Source organism: Lepus europaeus, chromosome 7, assembly GCF_033115175.1.
Source record: "Lepus europaeus isolate LE1 chromosome 7, mLepTim1.pri, whole genome shotgun sequence".
Taxonomy (NCBI): Eukaryota; Metazoa; Chordata; class Mammalia; order Lagomorpha; family Leporidae; genus Lepus; species Lepus europaeus.
In genome coordinates this window covers 78809865-78824410 of record NC_084833.1, presented here as the reverse complement: position 1 = coordinate 78824410, position 14546 = coordinate 78809865, and the positions used below count along the sequence as shown (strand labels likewise).

The 14546-nt window shown below is 40.2% G+C and overlaps 1 protein-coding gene across 3 annotated transcripts in view; it reads right to left on the bottom strand.

The window, feature by feature from the left end:
* NAALAD2 (N-acetylated alpha-linked acidic dipeptidase 2) overlaps positions 1–14246 on the bottom strand; it is a 55463-nt gene extending 41217 nt beyond the window's left edge. For 2 of the 3 annotated variants that reach the window (XM_062196854.1, XM_062196855.1), the window contains exons 1-4: positions 14124–14246; positions 13381–13492; positions 2766–2952; positions 913–1014 (exon numbers count right to left, since the gene is read on the bottom strand). In XM_062196854.1, the coding sequence (XP_062052838.1) occupies positions 913–1014; positions 2766–2952; positions 13381–13492; positions 14124–14205 (483 nt within the window). In that variant the 5' untranslated portion in view covers positions 14206–14246. The remainder of the gene's footprint in view (positions 1–912; positions 1015–2765; positions 2953–13380; positions 13493–14123) is intronic. The other variant, XM_062196856.1, reaches the window with a different exon arrangement.
* Positions 14247–14546: the final 300 nt, after the last annotated feature.

Here is a 14546-nt window from a genome sequence, read left to right as displayed (position 1 = left end):
TTACAGTATTGCATCACTGAAAGTTTTCTTTCCTTATTTGCAATTAATAAAAAAACCTATGATGGTTCTGTATTCTTTAGAGGATTTTCCAAGTCCAAAGAAGTTAAAAAATGTTAATATGAGACATATTTAAACAGTATATTATGTGGAAGAAATTATCAGTGTATTCTAGATCACAGGAGATAAAAGAAATGTCATTTTTAAGAGCTTCTGTGGCATGATCTACAAAAACAAATCTATCAACTATGATCAATTCAGATTATAAACAATTACCAGGGGCTGGCACTGTGGCAGAGCAGGTAAAGCCGCCAACTGTAGTGCCGGCATCCCATGTGGGTGCTGGTTCAAGACCTGGCTGCTCCACTTCTGATCCAGCTCTCTGCTTGGCCTAGGAAAGCAGTAGAAGACAGTCCAAGTCTTTGGGACCCTGCACCCATGTGGGAGACCCAGAAGAAGCTCCTGGCTCCTGGCTTTGGATCGGCATATCTCCGGCCATTGTGGCCAACTAGGGAGTGAACCAGAGGATGAAAGACCTCTCTCTCTGCCTCTTCTCTCTCTGTGTAACTCTGACTTTCAAATAAATAAATAAATCTTAAAAAAAAAATTATCCGAGCTTATAAAAGCATCTATTGGCATTAGTGAATTAAAAGCATGTTTAATTTTGTTATTTCAGAGTGGCATCTGCTTCACGAAGGTCTATTTTAAATGTACTTGCTTTCTTGATTTTTCTGGTATTTTCTTTTTGTAAAACATATTACTTTTTTTTAAGGGGATATGTTCATTAGTGCTCAGTAGTAAATAATGGACTAGTGTGTATAACTCACCTAATCTTTTTTATTTTAGTCCTCTACACAAGTTCCACATAACAAAGAAAATTTTAAACAAGAGAACAAACAAATGTCTTTATTTTACCTCTGGCGTGCCTTGGGCTGAGAAAGCATTATATGGCGGTACAATATTTGTAACATTCTCATATCCATCTGGTGCAGGTTCAAGGTATGTTGTTTTGAAAATCTAGCAAAAATTGAAAAACTCAAGTTGAAAAGAATAATTTCAGGTTGTTATAAAAGTTTAATCCATTTTGCCCTCAAATATACACTTTAGATTAAACATCCTGAAACTAGGTTCTAAAAATATGTAGACCATGTTGAAAAGCTTTATTATTTTTTTTGTCTTCAAAATAATAGAAACTTTTACAAATGCTAGCAATCCCAGGTAACTTAAAGCTCCTTTATAAAGTGAACAAAATGGGGCTTCAAAGGTGGAAGTCTCATGAGTTTCCTTTTTTGACTGTTTTTCCATCTTACTTTGTGGGCCTCTTTTTTTTCCTATCTTTATTTAAATAATTTTTCCCCATATTTTACCTCCAGTACACTACTTGACTCATTCTATGTTGCCTTCCTGTGAAAATTTCACAAACAGCCAGTATGCTTATGATGCCCAGTTTTAAAACTCATACACTCACATTTAAGAGTCTGATTGTTATAATCTCTCTTCTGACTCCCCAAATCCAGGCCTGTTTCTAGTCTGGGAGACATCCTGAACTCACTTTTTGCTTCTTTTCTCCAGTCAGTCACTGATTAAGTTCTACTAATATGCTCCCTAACTAGTTCGCAAATCCACCCTTTTTCCTCAATCTAGCTAACATCCTAATTCAAGACTTCATCATCTTTTATCTGGACTGTTGTCTTAAGATTGTAACTTTAGAGGCAGGTGCTGTGGCACAATCAGTTTTAAACCCAGGCCTGCAGCGCCAACATCCCATACGGGTGCCAGTTTGAGTCCCAGCTGCTCCACTTCCCATCCAGCTCCCTGCTATTATGCCTGGGAAAACAGGAGGATGGTCCAAGTGCTTGGGTCCCTGCACCCATGTGAGAGACCTGGAAGAAGCTCCTGGCTGCTGACTTAGGATCACAGCATTGCAGCCATTTGCGGAGTGAACCAGAGGATGGAAGACCACTCTCTCTCTCTGAAACTCTACCTTTCAAATAAATGAAATAAATCTTAGGGAAAAAAAAAAGACTGCAACTTTAACTCCTTTTCTAGTCTAGGTATAATCGGCAGACTGCCTAATCTATCTCAAATGCCTTTCTACCCACATTCTCCCCCTACTTTGGACTTTTGTCACTTGCTCTTGTGGATTAAAGTTAATTTCTAAGACCTTCAGGATAGCATGCAAGTCTTTTTATGACAGTCTGCAGAACATGTCTACTCGTTTTCCTTTAATCACAGCCTACTTTGTGTTTAAAACTTTTGAAATGCAGATCTTAAATTCTCCCAATGCTACTAAGCTAGTTTATATCTCTAAGGCTTTGCCAATATTTTATTTTCTGCCTAGAAAATTCTTATCTTGCTTTCCCACGTGAGTAATTCCTTGTGTGCTTTCATAACTTATCAACAGTTTCAGGAAATCTCCTCTAACTCACAGGCTGGACTTAGTGACTTTTTTTGTGTGTGTGTTGATAAACAGCCCTAATAATACTGTTCATAACACTTACCATATTGACTTGAAGCAATGTCTTTCATTGTCAGCCTCATCTGACTTAAGCAAAGCACCCATGTCCTAACTTTCCTTCTGACCTCAGGGCCTAGAACCATGCCTAATGCCTACTAGACTCTTAATATTTAGTTTGCATATCATTAATTTTTAAATGTTATTTTTATTGCACTATTAACAAACTTCTATTTTTACTTGATCCTACATTCCAATCCACATAAAAGGGTGGGTTTATAAAACATGAAAAATACCAACAATTCTACATCACCTCAATTCCATGTTCATTCACAATTGATATATAGTTGGCATTTGTCTCATTAGGGTAAGAGAGAAGAACATCATAATGAACCAACTTGGCTGAATCTAGCCCAAATTTCTTCCACTGAGTTTGGATTTTCTTGGCAAGCAGCAAATTTTGTTCTGTTCCTGCCAGATGAGGAAGTTTTGTAAAAGAGCTAAAACAAAAATAAAACACAAGAAGGAGTTAAAACTATATTCAGATGATGTGCTAAAGACTACTCAACCTTTAAGCCTTAAGTTATCATTTCCATCTCAGAGATATGAAAAACCCAGCCAGAGATAACAACTTGAGTATATGCCAGTTTTAAACATTTTTGTACACAACTGCAGTTTCCCCATGGTGCTCCCTCAGAAAAGAACACACTTCATGGTAAACAGAATCAGCACAGGCCCAGATGTGAGAAGACACTCAGGAAGTAGGCCACACTCCTACCCTCATGGTGCTCCTTCTTGCTGCTCATCCACAAATAGAGGGCATTTTGTAAAAAACAAAGCAAAATAAAAGTCTTAATGTTTACCAGGGACCAGAGAGACACACTTCTTCATATATCTCATAGTCATACTTCTATTAATTGTATTATGGCTGTAGTTGCTGAATTTTATCATTGAGCCTAACACTTCTGTCTGAGCTTGTTGAACTGAATTTAGACAGTGTCCTTTCAATTCTGTGGGTAAATCACTTGTAGTGTTGATGTGACCTCATAAATGCATTTCTTAGTAAAATCCATTTGCCTCAGGTAAATACTTTTTTAAAAATATTTATTTATATTATTTGAGAGGCAGAGTTGCAGAAAGGAGAGGGGCAGGATAGAGGTCTCCCATACAGTGGTTCAGTCACCAGATAGCCGCAACAGCTGGAGTTATGCTGATCCAAAGCCAGGAGCCAGGAGCTTCTTCCAGATCTCCCACACATATGCAGGGGCCCAAAGATTTGGGCCATCCTGTATTGCTTTCCCAGGCCACAACAGAGAGTTGGATCAGAAATGGCACAGCCAGAACATGAACCTGCACCCATATGGGATGCCAGCACTGCAGGTGGTGGCTTTACCCACTACACCACAGTGCCGGCCCCTGGGTAAATACTTTTTAAAAACATTTTCCCAACCCTCTCCCATTGATATTAGTAAACAAATTACTTTTATAAAGTGATTTTTAGCTAACTAAAAGACAAAAGTAAAAGGAATTCATATTTATCAAAAACTTAATATATATTAAGCCCTCTACAGACATGTTAACACATGTTCTCATTTATACTCAGAACTCATCTTTCACAGACCCCATTTTTCCAAACAGGAAACAGAGGATGGTTGAGTAACTCATTCATAACTTCACATCTAACAAATGCTGGGACTAATGTGTTAAAGTAATCTATTATGTTCTCTTGATGTCTGTTAAATTCTAATTGTTCAAAAACAGCTGAATTTTTATTAAGAACTATGGGTTATTTAAATATGTGCTTATTTTCAAAGATTTGAATAATCACCTTGTACCAATGATCAAATTTGGTCTATGTTATGTCATGATTTTAAGGAATCTTATTTCAACCAGATATTTTGGATTTTGAGCCTTCTTGGCATTCTTGACAGGCATTCAAAAAATCAAAGTTTCAAACAATCTGGACTCTAAAATTTCCAGTAAATCTTGGACTTTGGTTTTTCCAGTTTGGGCTCAACTGAAAAAATCGAAGGACCTATGTCTCTCATCTTATAGAGACATCAACTAATCAGGCTATTTGGATTATATTAGAAGTACTGTCAAGATGTGACATGGTACTAAATTTTAAGTTTCTATAATGGAAAATGCTATTAATACAAATGTTTGAGAATTAAAAAGTCTAATGATCTTGTGTTACTAGACATGATAGTTATCTTAATGAGAAAGCCCCAGAGGCCTAAAGGGTTAAATACTTGTAAAATCCTACAGGTGCTTTCAAAAATGCTGTGAAGTAAGCAAGTGCCTCTTGTTGGTTGATGAGTTTATAATTTTAAACATGGCAACTTAAAGTCTTTTGTCATCCACAGTTATATATGATTTGCTGCTCATAAAACTAAAGTGTTGTTGTTCTGTGTTTAGCTGTGCTCCTATAGGTTCCTATGGACCTTTTCCAGCCACCTCTATTGTATTTAGTACTTTGGGATGGCTCTGTAAACAGATGAAGCCAATAATGCATTAACAGTACCAACTGAGAGAAAGTATGATTAACTGAGGTTACTAAAAACAAAAAGCAATTCAAATCAATTGGCAATCTACAAAAAGAGTTAAAGATTTTAAAAGCTATTATTAAAATTGCTATATTGGTCTATTATGTTATGTTATATGTGTGTACATATTGTATGTCCACATGGGAAAATTTTATTAAGAATTTTAATTGGCTTATAGATAAGATTGTCCATAAATTTAAGCTGCTAAAATTAATCAAAGATACATTTTAATTCGTGTGACCTGAATCTGTGTATCATATGTTTTATACTTGTTGGTAGAAAGAAATTAAAAACATTTTATATGGTTGTGCTTAAGTTTACTGGTTAAACAAACTACATGATGTTAGATATTTGAGAGGTGTTTCCAAATACATGATTCTTGAAATTTATAGAAGGCATTGAACCTTCTGGTAAATGTTTTCTTAAGTTGTTATCTAATGGTTGAAACTGTTTGCTAAGTATTCATGTAATATTGCTATTGTCAGCAAGCGATCTAGGACTTGCTCCCTCATTTCTCTATTCTAAGCCCAACTTGTTCTTTCATTTCTCTATTCTCCTCAAGGTAGGAAACTAATTCTATTATGAAGGAATCTGTAGGACGCACAATTTAATCTTTAGACCTTATAAAAGAGATGGCTAACATTTTTCTGTAATAGCATAGCCAAAATAAGAGCTTAAATAATAATCTCATAGCTAGATTTACTTCGCCATCAGTGAAGTAAACAGTAAGTAGAAAAAACACCCTTTCAGACCAAAGGGAAAGAAAGTTTTAAAGTGAGAATATAATTTTCCTCATGGGCATTGTCTACCTTAGAAAAACTACTACAGAACATGCCTGTGACTATAGACTTGTAGTTCAGGCCACCGAAGATTAGAGATGGGACTTGGGCACTCCCTTGACTTGTATCCTCTGGTCTGCTTTAACACAAACCAGGAGGAAAAGAAAGCTCTGCTTCAGAAGCAATGGGTGGCAGGCCTATTAATGGCTGATCTGTACAGTGATCTGCCCTCAAGGAGACCCAACAGGCCAGTCCACTGCAGTGGCTTTCAATGTGGTAAGCCTGGGCTTCAGCAGAAGTCAACTTGTGAAGAACCCTGGCAGCTCTGCCAAGAGTTGGATCACTGGAAATGGACCTGCCCTGAAGTCGAAGGATGTCCAGGTCAGAGCCACAGATCTTATGGCTCTAAGCTGAAAAGCCCTTCACTCAGCCCAGCTTCCAAAGTGACCACTGCAGCTGAGGGGACGGCCAAGTAGGGTCAGCAACATTGCAGGCAGAACTGTAAATTTCTTGTTAGAGATGCCACCTGCCTTTACCTGGCCAGCTCTCCTCCCAGGCCAGCCAAGTAATGAAAGTCAACAGAGTGCCTTCCCCTAGGAGGTTCACACCTCCCTTAGGATGTACCCCATGTGAAGAGATAGATAGGTCTGGGCCTCTTACAAGGCCTAAAGCCCAACAGGTTATTATCAAGCCCCTGCTGTCAGGTTCTATTTGCCTCTCAATCAAAAAACTTAATTGTAGCTTAGACAGCACCTTTCTTAGCTCCTCTAATAATGACTCTGTCCTTTGTTCTAGACCTTGTCTAGCGTACTTGGTCCTCATTCCTTCGTAATCATAACCTTTACTCTACCACCAATGGTTCTACTCCCAACCTGTGTGTACTGATGGTCCTCTTCCCCACTTAATGCTGTATAATTGTTCAGACCTGGTAAATGCCACTCTTAGGATCATTGGTTACTATCCTCACCCTGTCTTTTATGACCTTGTCTAAATATGATCAGAGTCCGCAAACTCAGAAGGCTTCCATAGCCTTGGCAACTCATAACGAGAGCCTAGTGTGGTTACTGGCGCCATAAACTAGAGTGTCAATTTGTTGGGTCAACAACAGGAGTCACTGCGCACTTGCTCCTCATGTAGGATCTCTGTCCTTAATGTGCTCTACATTGTGATTTAATGCTATAACTAGTACTCCAACAGTATGTTTCACTTTGTGTTTCTATGTGGGTGCAAACTGTTGAAATCTTTACTTAATATATACTAAATTGATCTTCTGTATATAAAGAGAATTGAAAATGAATGTTGATGTGAATGGAAGGGGAGAGGGAGCGGGAGTTGGGAGGGTTGTGGGTGGGAGGGAAGTTATGGGAGGGGGAAGCCATTGTAATCCATAAGCTGTACATTGGGAATTTATATTCATTAAATAAAAGTTAAAAAAAAATGCTGGGACTGGCATCTGAAAGTATACCTGTCTGATCTTCAGAAATAGTGATATTTCTAAATAATTCATCTGTTCTTACTACCTAACTCCTTAAAATCCCTTAAATCTGCTTAAAATCTGGAAGTCATCCTGACCTCACTTTTTGCTTCTTTTCTCCAGTCAGTCACTGATTAAGTTCTACTAATATGCTCCCTAACTGGTTCTCAAATCCACCCTTTTTCCTCAATCTAGCTAACATCCTAATTCAAGACTTCATCATCTTTTATCTGGACTGTTTTCTTAAGATTGCAACTTTAGAAGCCGGTGCTGTGGCGCAGTCAGTTTTAAACCCAGGCCTGCAGTGCCAACATCCATATGGGTTCTATCCCTTCCTACACTTTGTATAATGAAGCTCACCGTCCCACATAGCATATAAATTCCTTTTAGATATGGTCCATTCTTCCACCTTTTCAGCTTCATTTCCGACTACTCTATAAAATTTTCTGCTCTACATCAGAGAGTATATCCATTTTCTCCTGAAGTGATTATGCTCTCTTACCCCTTACCTTTGCACGGGGCCTTCTCTCAGACATGCATATATCACATGTACTTGACTCTCCCTCCCTCACCGTTTTTACTCCTCTCTCTCTCCCACCTGCAAAGCACTCATCAGCCACTAGGACTCCTCAAACATCTTCTTCCCTAGGAAATTGTCCTTCCCTATATCATCAAATGAAAACTACACATTGTAGCTGTTTAATTCTTACAACTTTTTTTTTTTAAATGTACTAATGGAGTTGGCACTGTGGCAAAGCAGGTTAAAGCCCCAACTTGCAGCGCAGGCATCCCAAATGGCTGTCAGTTTGAGACCTGGCTACTCCACTTCCAATCCAGCTCTCTGCTATGGCCTGGGAAAGCAATAGAAGATGGCCCAAGTCCTTGGGACCCTGCACCCACATGGGAAACCTGGAAGAAACTCCTGGCTCCTGGCTTTGGATCAGCTCAGCTCTGGCCATTGCGGTCATTTGGGGAGTGAACCAGCAGATGGAAGACCTCTCTCTCTCTCTGGCTGTACTTCTCTCTGCAACTCTGTCTTTCAAATAAATCTTTAAAATGTGCTAATGTGTTTATACATATGATATTTTGTATACTCAGAAAAATATGAAGCCCAGCATTGGGGTGCAGGGGGTTAAGCCACAGCTTGCAAAGAATGCCAAGTCTCAGCTATTCTGCTTCCAATTCAGCCCTCTGCCAACGTGGCAGGGAAGCAGGAGATAATGGCCCGAGTACTTATTTCCTACAAGTTTCTCATCAGGGTCCAAGATGGGCATTATAGTTCCAGGCAGCACATATACACTGAATAATGTTTAAGAGAAACAAGTATAAGCAAGAGCAACTAGTACCTCTTGCATGTTTCATTTAACAGAGGAAAATACTTTGTAGAAGACCTTAACTAGATGTTTCTCTCATTTCATTAGGTCACTCTCCTCTACTTAAACCAATCATTGCCAAATGGAATAAAATTATTAACTGCCTATGAACAATCAAAAGATTCCTAGACCTGGAAGATGATAACATCTGCTAAATACAAGCCCTCCGGGAAGCAGGAAAATACAGTCGAGGCCCTGCCAATAAGAAAGTGGTTGGGTGTAATAAAATTGTTCCCCTCATTAGTCTCTTTAACCCAATGTAGAGCCCCTCATTTCCTTCCTGAACTATACTGTTGTGTTTACAAACCCTTTATATCTATAATGAATAGATCAATAATAAACCAACAATTCTCCCGTGTCTCCAGCCCCTTTACTGAATGTTTAATTTATCTGCTTTCTTTAACTGGTTTTCTCTGAGGACCTTGCCAAGCTGTTCTTTTTCACATGCCCCCATATATGTCAGAGCTAGAAGGCCTTTCTTATATTTCAATGGAATCTTTCTTATATTTCAATGGCTCTTCCTAATATTTGTCCTTCATTTTCTTTAAAAGTAACAGCTCTTTTTGAAGCTCATATCAAAAGTCACCACCTACTGCATGTTGTAGGTGTCGTTATCTCCAAAACTGTAGATCATTCCTCTACATTAAAGTTGTGGGCACCTAATTCATTGTATTTCCTTCTGTCCCTATTGGGTCACCGTTCTTGGCATGTAATTTCTGTATTCAGTTGGATGCAAAGGAAAAAAAAGCCAACACTGAAAAGAAAACTATTCACACATCACTTGTAACTTTATGGATATTAGAAATTAAAGAAAAGTGGGGTCAGCACTGGGTGCAACAGGTTAAGCCACTGGCTGCAGTGCCAGCATCCCATATGGGTGCTAGTTTGAGCCCCAGCTGCTCCACTTCCAAGTCAGCTCCCTGCTCATCTGCCTGGGAAGGCAACAGAGGATGGCCCAAGTCCTTGGGTCCCTGTATCTATGTTGGAGACCTGGAAGAAATCCTGGTTCCTGGATTTGGCCTTTCCCAGGCCTGATTGTTGCAGCCATTTAGGACTGAACCAGAGGATGGAAGGTCTTTCTCTGTGTGTGTGTCTGTCTGTCTATCTGTCTCTCTCTTTTTTATTTTTTTAAGATTTATATTATTTATTTGACAGGCAGAGTTACAGAGAGAGGTATAGACAGAGAGAGAGAGGTCTTCCATCTGTTGCATCACTCCCCAGATGGCCACCATAGCCAGAGCTGTGCCGATCCAAAGCTGTGGCGATCCGAAGCCAGGAGCCAGGAGCCTCCTCAGAGTCTCCCACGTGGGTACAGGGGCCCAAGGACCCAGGCTATCTTCCACTGCCTTCCCAGGCCATAGCAGAGAGCTGGATTGGAAGTGGAGCAGCCGGGACCAGAACCGGCGCCCACATGGGATGCCGGTGCTTCAGGCCAGGGCACCAAACTGCTGAGCCACAGCGCCGCCCCCTCTGTCTGTCTGTCTGTCTGTCTCTGTCTGTCTGTCTCCCTCTCTCTCTGTAATTCTGACTTATAAATAAATAAATAAATAAATAAAATCTTTTAAAAATGAAATTAAGGTATTAATAATATAAATAAGCACGACTTTTAAAGTTCAATTAAGGGGCCAGCGCTGTGGCCCAATAGGTTGATCCTCTGCCTGTGGCACAGGCATCCCATATCGGCACAACTTCTATTCCTGGGTGCTCCTCTTTGGATCCAGCTCTCTGCTGTGGCCTGGGGAATCAGTAGAAGATGGCCCAGGCACTTGGGCCCCTGCACCTGTGTGAGAGACACAGAGGAGGTTCCTGGCTCCTGGCTTTGGATAGGCTCAGCTCCAGCCGTGGCGGCCATTTGGGGAGTGAACCAGCGGATGGAAGACCCTTCTCTCTGTCTCTCCCTCTCACTGTGTGTAACTCTACCTCTCAAATAAATAAATAAATAAAAAATCTAAAAAAAAGTTCAGCTAAGAGCATCACCAAGTTTTACCATTGATAGCTCATGTTATTTTCTAGGTGCTCTCTTATCAACACTTCATGTTATTCTGCAGGTACAGTACAATAGTGTTAACGTCTTATCTCATTTTTTTAAGTTGTACAAATTTAAATATAAGCATCTTGTCCCACTTGGTAAGACACTCTGCCATTTTACTTCATTGCATTAACAATACAGACAGATTGTCTCTTCAAATGATATTGATCCCACTGCCTACTCATTCTTTTTTCTGTATCTCCAAAAAAAGCACCTAAAAGCAGACATTTTGAATTAGCTTCTTGATATGTGATTTGTTTTGGCCATAAGTCCGCTCAAATTTCCTAAGAACAGTACAATTGCTTTCACATGCTAGCTTATTCTAATTAAATTCACAGAATGAAACATTGTGACCTCATCAAATCACAGCACAGAAGAAGAAATGCACCATTGTGTATGCATTTCACTCTGTAGAGGATTCTCTAGGGCTTATCTGGAATCTCAAAGAACAGAAGAAAAGAATGTGTAGAAAATATTTTAAGAAATAGTTAGCAAAATCAAACCTTCCTAAGCAGGAAGAGTTATTTCAATGTATGTTGCAGGTGGGTGTTTAATCTAACAGTTAAGAGAGTCTGATTAAAATGCCTGTGCCCCACATCAGAATATCTGGCGTCACTACCCAGCTCTTATTCTTGACTTCAGCTTCCTGTTCATGTAGACCCTGGAAGGCAGCAAGGATGGCTCAAGTAGTTGGGTCCCTGCCACCCACAAGGGAGACCTGGATTTAGTTCCCAGCTCCTGGACTTAGCCAGGCCAAGCAGCCCTGTCCATGTGAACATTTAGGGAATGAACCAGTAAATGGAAGCTCTCTCTCTCCCATTCTATACACATTCTCTCTATCTCTCTTTCCCTCTGTGTGTGTGCATGCAAGTGTGTTTGTGTCTTATTTTAAAACAAACTGTATCATCAACCCTCACATCCAACCACCCACAAAAATTAACTTGAAGTGGATCTTTGACCTATATGTGTAAATTCCAATTATAAAACTTTATAAATGGAGACACACAAACATCCAATAGGCACCTGAGAAGATGTTTAATATCTTGTCAGAAGAAGAATCCAAATTAAAAACAGTACAATATCACTACTCACCACTAAAACTATTATAATTAAGACACCTGACAGTGCTAAGTATTGGGCAGCTGAGCAGCAACAGCAACGTTCACATGCGGTGGACAGGAACGCAATGTGATACAACCACTTCTGAAGTTGCCGTGGTGGGACTGCTGTTGTGGAATAGTGGATAAAACCCCAGACTGCAACACCAGCATCGCATATGGGTGCCAGTTAGTGTCCTGGCTGTCCCACTTCTGATCCAGCTTCCTGCTAATGGCCTGGGAAATGCAGCGAAAGATGACCCAAGTGCTTGGGTCTCTGCCACTCACAAGGGAAACGTGGATGAAGATCCTGGCTCCTGGCTTCAGCCTGCCCCAGCCCTGGTCATTGTGGCCATTTGGGGAGTGAACCAGTGGATTGCAGAGCTCCCTCTCTCTGTGAATTCACTTCAGCATTTTCTTAAGAAGTTAGACACATGTTTGTCATCCAACTCAGCTATTCCAACCCAGCCATTTCAAGGGAAATAAAAACATAAATCCACAAAAAGACTTGTAAACATACATTCATAGAAGCTTCGCTCACAATAATAAAAAACCAAGAGCAATCCAAATATCCCTTGACTATACATTGGAGTATATCCATAAAATGGAATACTATTCAGCAACAAAACAATGAATTACTGATACCTGCAACAACCTTAGTGAATCCAAAAACATTACTCTGAATGAAGGAAGCCGGACACAAAAGTGCATACTATCTAATTTCATTTATATAAAATTCCAGAAAATAGAGATGAATCTATGGTGACATAACAGTGACCACTGGTTGCCTATGGTCAAGGAAGAAGGGAGGAATAAACTGCAGAGAGAATGACAAGTTCTTTTTTTTTGTATTTTGACTGAGAAGGTTTGCTGAATACAGTATAATCTGTCAGAACTCAAATTATAGGTTCTATAGAGATGCAGCTTATGTAAATTATGTTTCAATAAATCTGATTTTTTAATGGCACTCCTTTGAAAGTCATCCCAGAAATAGATGTCATGGTCATTGACCTCAAGGAGTTCATAATCCTTCCCCTGAATGTCAGTAACTCTTGTTCATGTTTAGAAATTGAAGGATATGCATTAATGCCTCTTTGCTTTCATTTTGTTTTATTTGTGAACAACAAATGTATATTTGCAAGATGAGATAATGGTTTAACCTATGGTAGGCAGTTACCTTCTTTCCATTAAACCAGTGAATCAATACCACATAACTCTTCCTGACAGAATATGATGTGTTAAAAAAAATGCTGATTAAATTCAGGCATGAAGAACAAAGAATAACATTAAGCTGCAGTCCAAAGTTCCATGAATTGCATTTTAAGAAAAATATATTTTTATTCAGAAAATATAAACCAAAAAACCAATTGAAGTTGAAAAATCTCTCAATTGGACTACCAGATACCTTTTGATACATGAAGTTTTGGGAAGAAAGTTCTATTTCTGTAAAAGGAATGGATTTCAACTTATTAATGGTTTAAAGAGAGGCTTTAAACAACCATAAATTAATGACTGATACCTAATTTCCATACAAAGATGTCTCACATACATGTAACCAGTTTTAATACACATTTCACTCAGCAATGTTTTACACAGTATTTTAAGATCAAATATGCAAAAACAAACTCACCGAAGAAATGATTTAATGTTTTCAGCTTTCATTTCTGAGACCAGTTTCCACCGTATACTTTGATGATAGCGCACTGAAGTGGTTGTTCCTTTGAAAGGCTTAATGAACCAGCCTGAGGGAAAATACACACACACACACAATCGCTATGGTTTTTCAAAATCAGAAACAAAAAAGCCCCCCCCCCCCCCCCATGGATCATGGTAGGCTTTAAAAACAAATGGGCCCCGTTAAATGCTGAAAACTCTTTTAATTCTAATGTATGATGCAATTCTGAGTTGGTTGAAGTTTTACTTGAGTATCTGTTCTGGTTCTCTCCTGCAGATCTAATTTGCAAGACAGTGCTTGGCACACACACAGCCTCCTTCCACATACACTTAAAGGAGGAGGAAAGTTCAGTTATTTGCAGTGCCCTCAGATACGTTGGTATGTCTGACTCCGTATTGCTTGGAAATGAAACCATCTTTCCCATCTCTGAGAATAGTGACAGCTCTAAGCTGTCTTTCCAAAAGCCCTTAAGAGTAGCAGGAACTCAGCACTGAGTAACACAACACACTACATTGAATTTTTACTTCTGCTGAAATTTCCAGGGTTCCCCAGATGAAGCTCACTGGACCTGGCAAAGGCCAGCCTACGGCCCAGTCCCTTCCAGATCCATGCTTTCATTCCCCTCTGCGCGGTAGCCGCCTTCCCGAGGCTGGCCAGCCCTGGGTCCAAGATGCGGGGGTGGGGAGTTTGTAACTTACCCACCATAAATCCCGCCAGGAAAGATGCCAGAGCTGCAGCCAAGCACATCCAAAGGTACAGACGGCCCCTGGAGTTGGCCATTGCTTCTTCCGCGCGGAGCCTCGAACGCCGGCTGCTGTCGGTAGCCTGGGAACTGCAGAGAAGCCCAGCGCGCATGCCGGGAACGCGGTGAGCTTTCGAGTTGCAGCCGCGGACCTTGGCCAAACCCGCCCCCGCGCTCCAGGACGGTGCAGAGTGAAAAAAAGCAGGCAGCGCTAGCCAAGCTCAGCCTGGCCCCCGCGGTCTCCGGGGGCCCTCAGGGGTGGGAGAGAGAAAGCGCTGCAGTAGGAGGAGGAATTCTTCCTGTTGGCAGGCAATTTTCTTTGTGTGAATCCTGCAAAACCCCGGTAGGGGCTGCTGAAGTGTCCGAATCATTTCCTAAA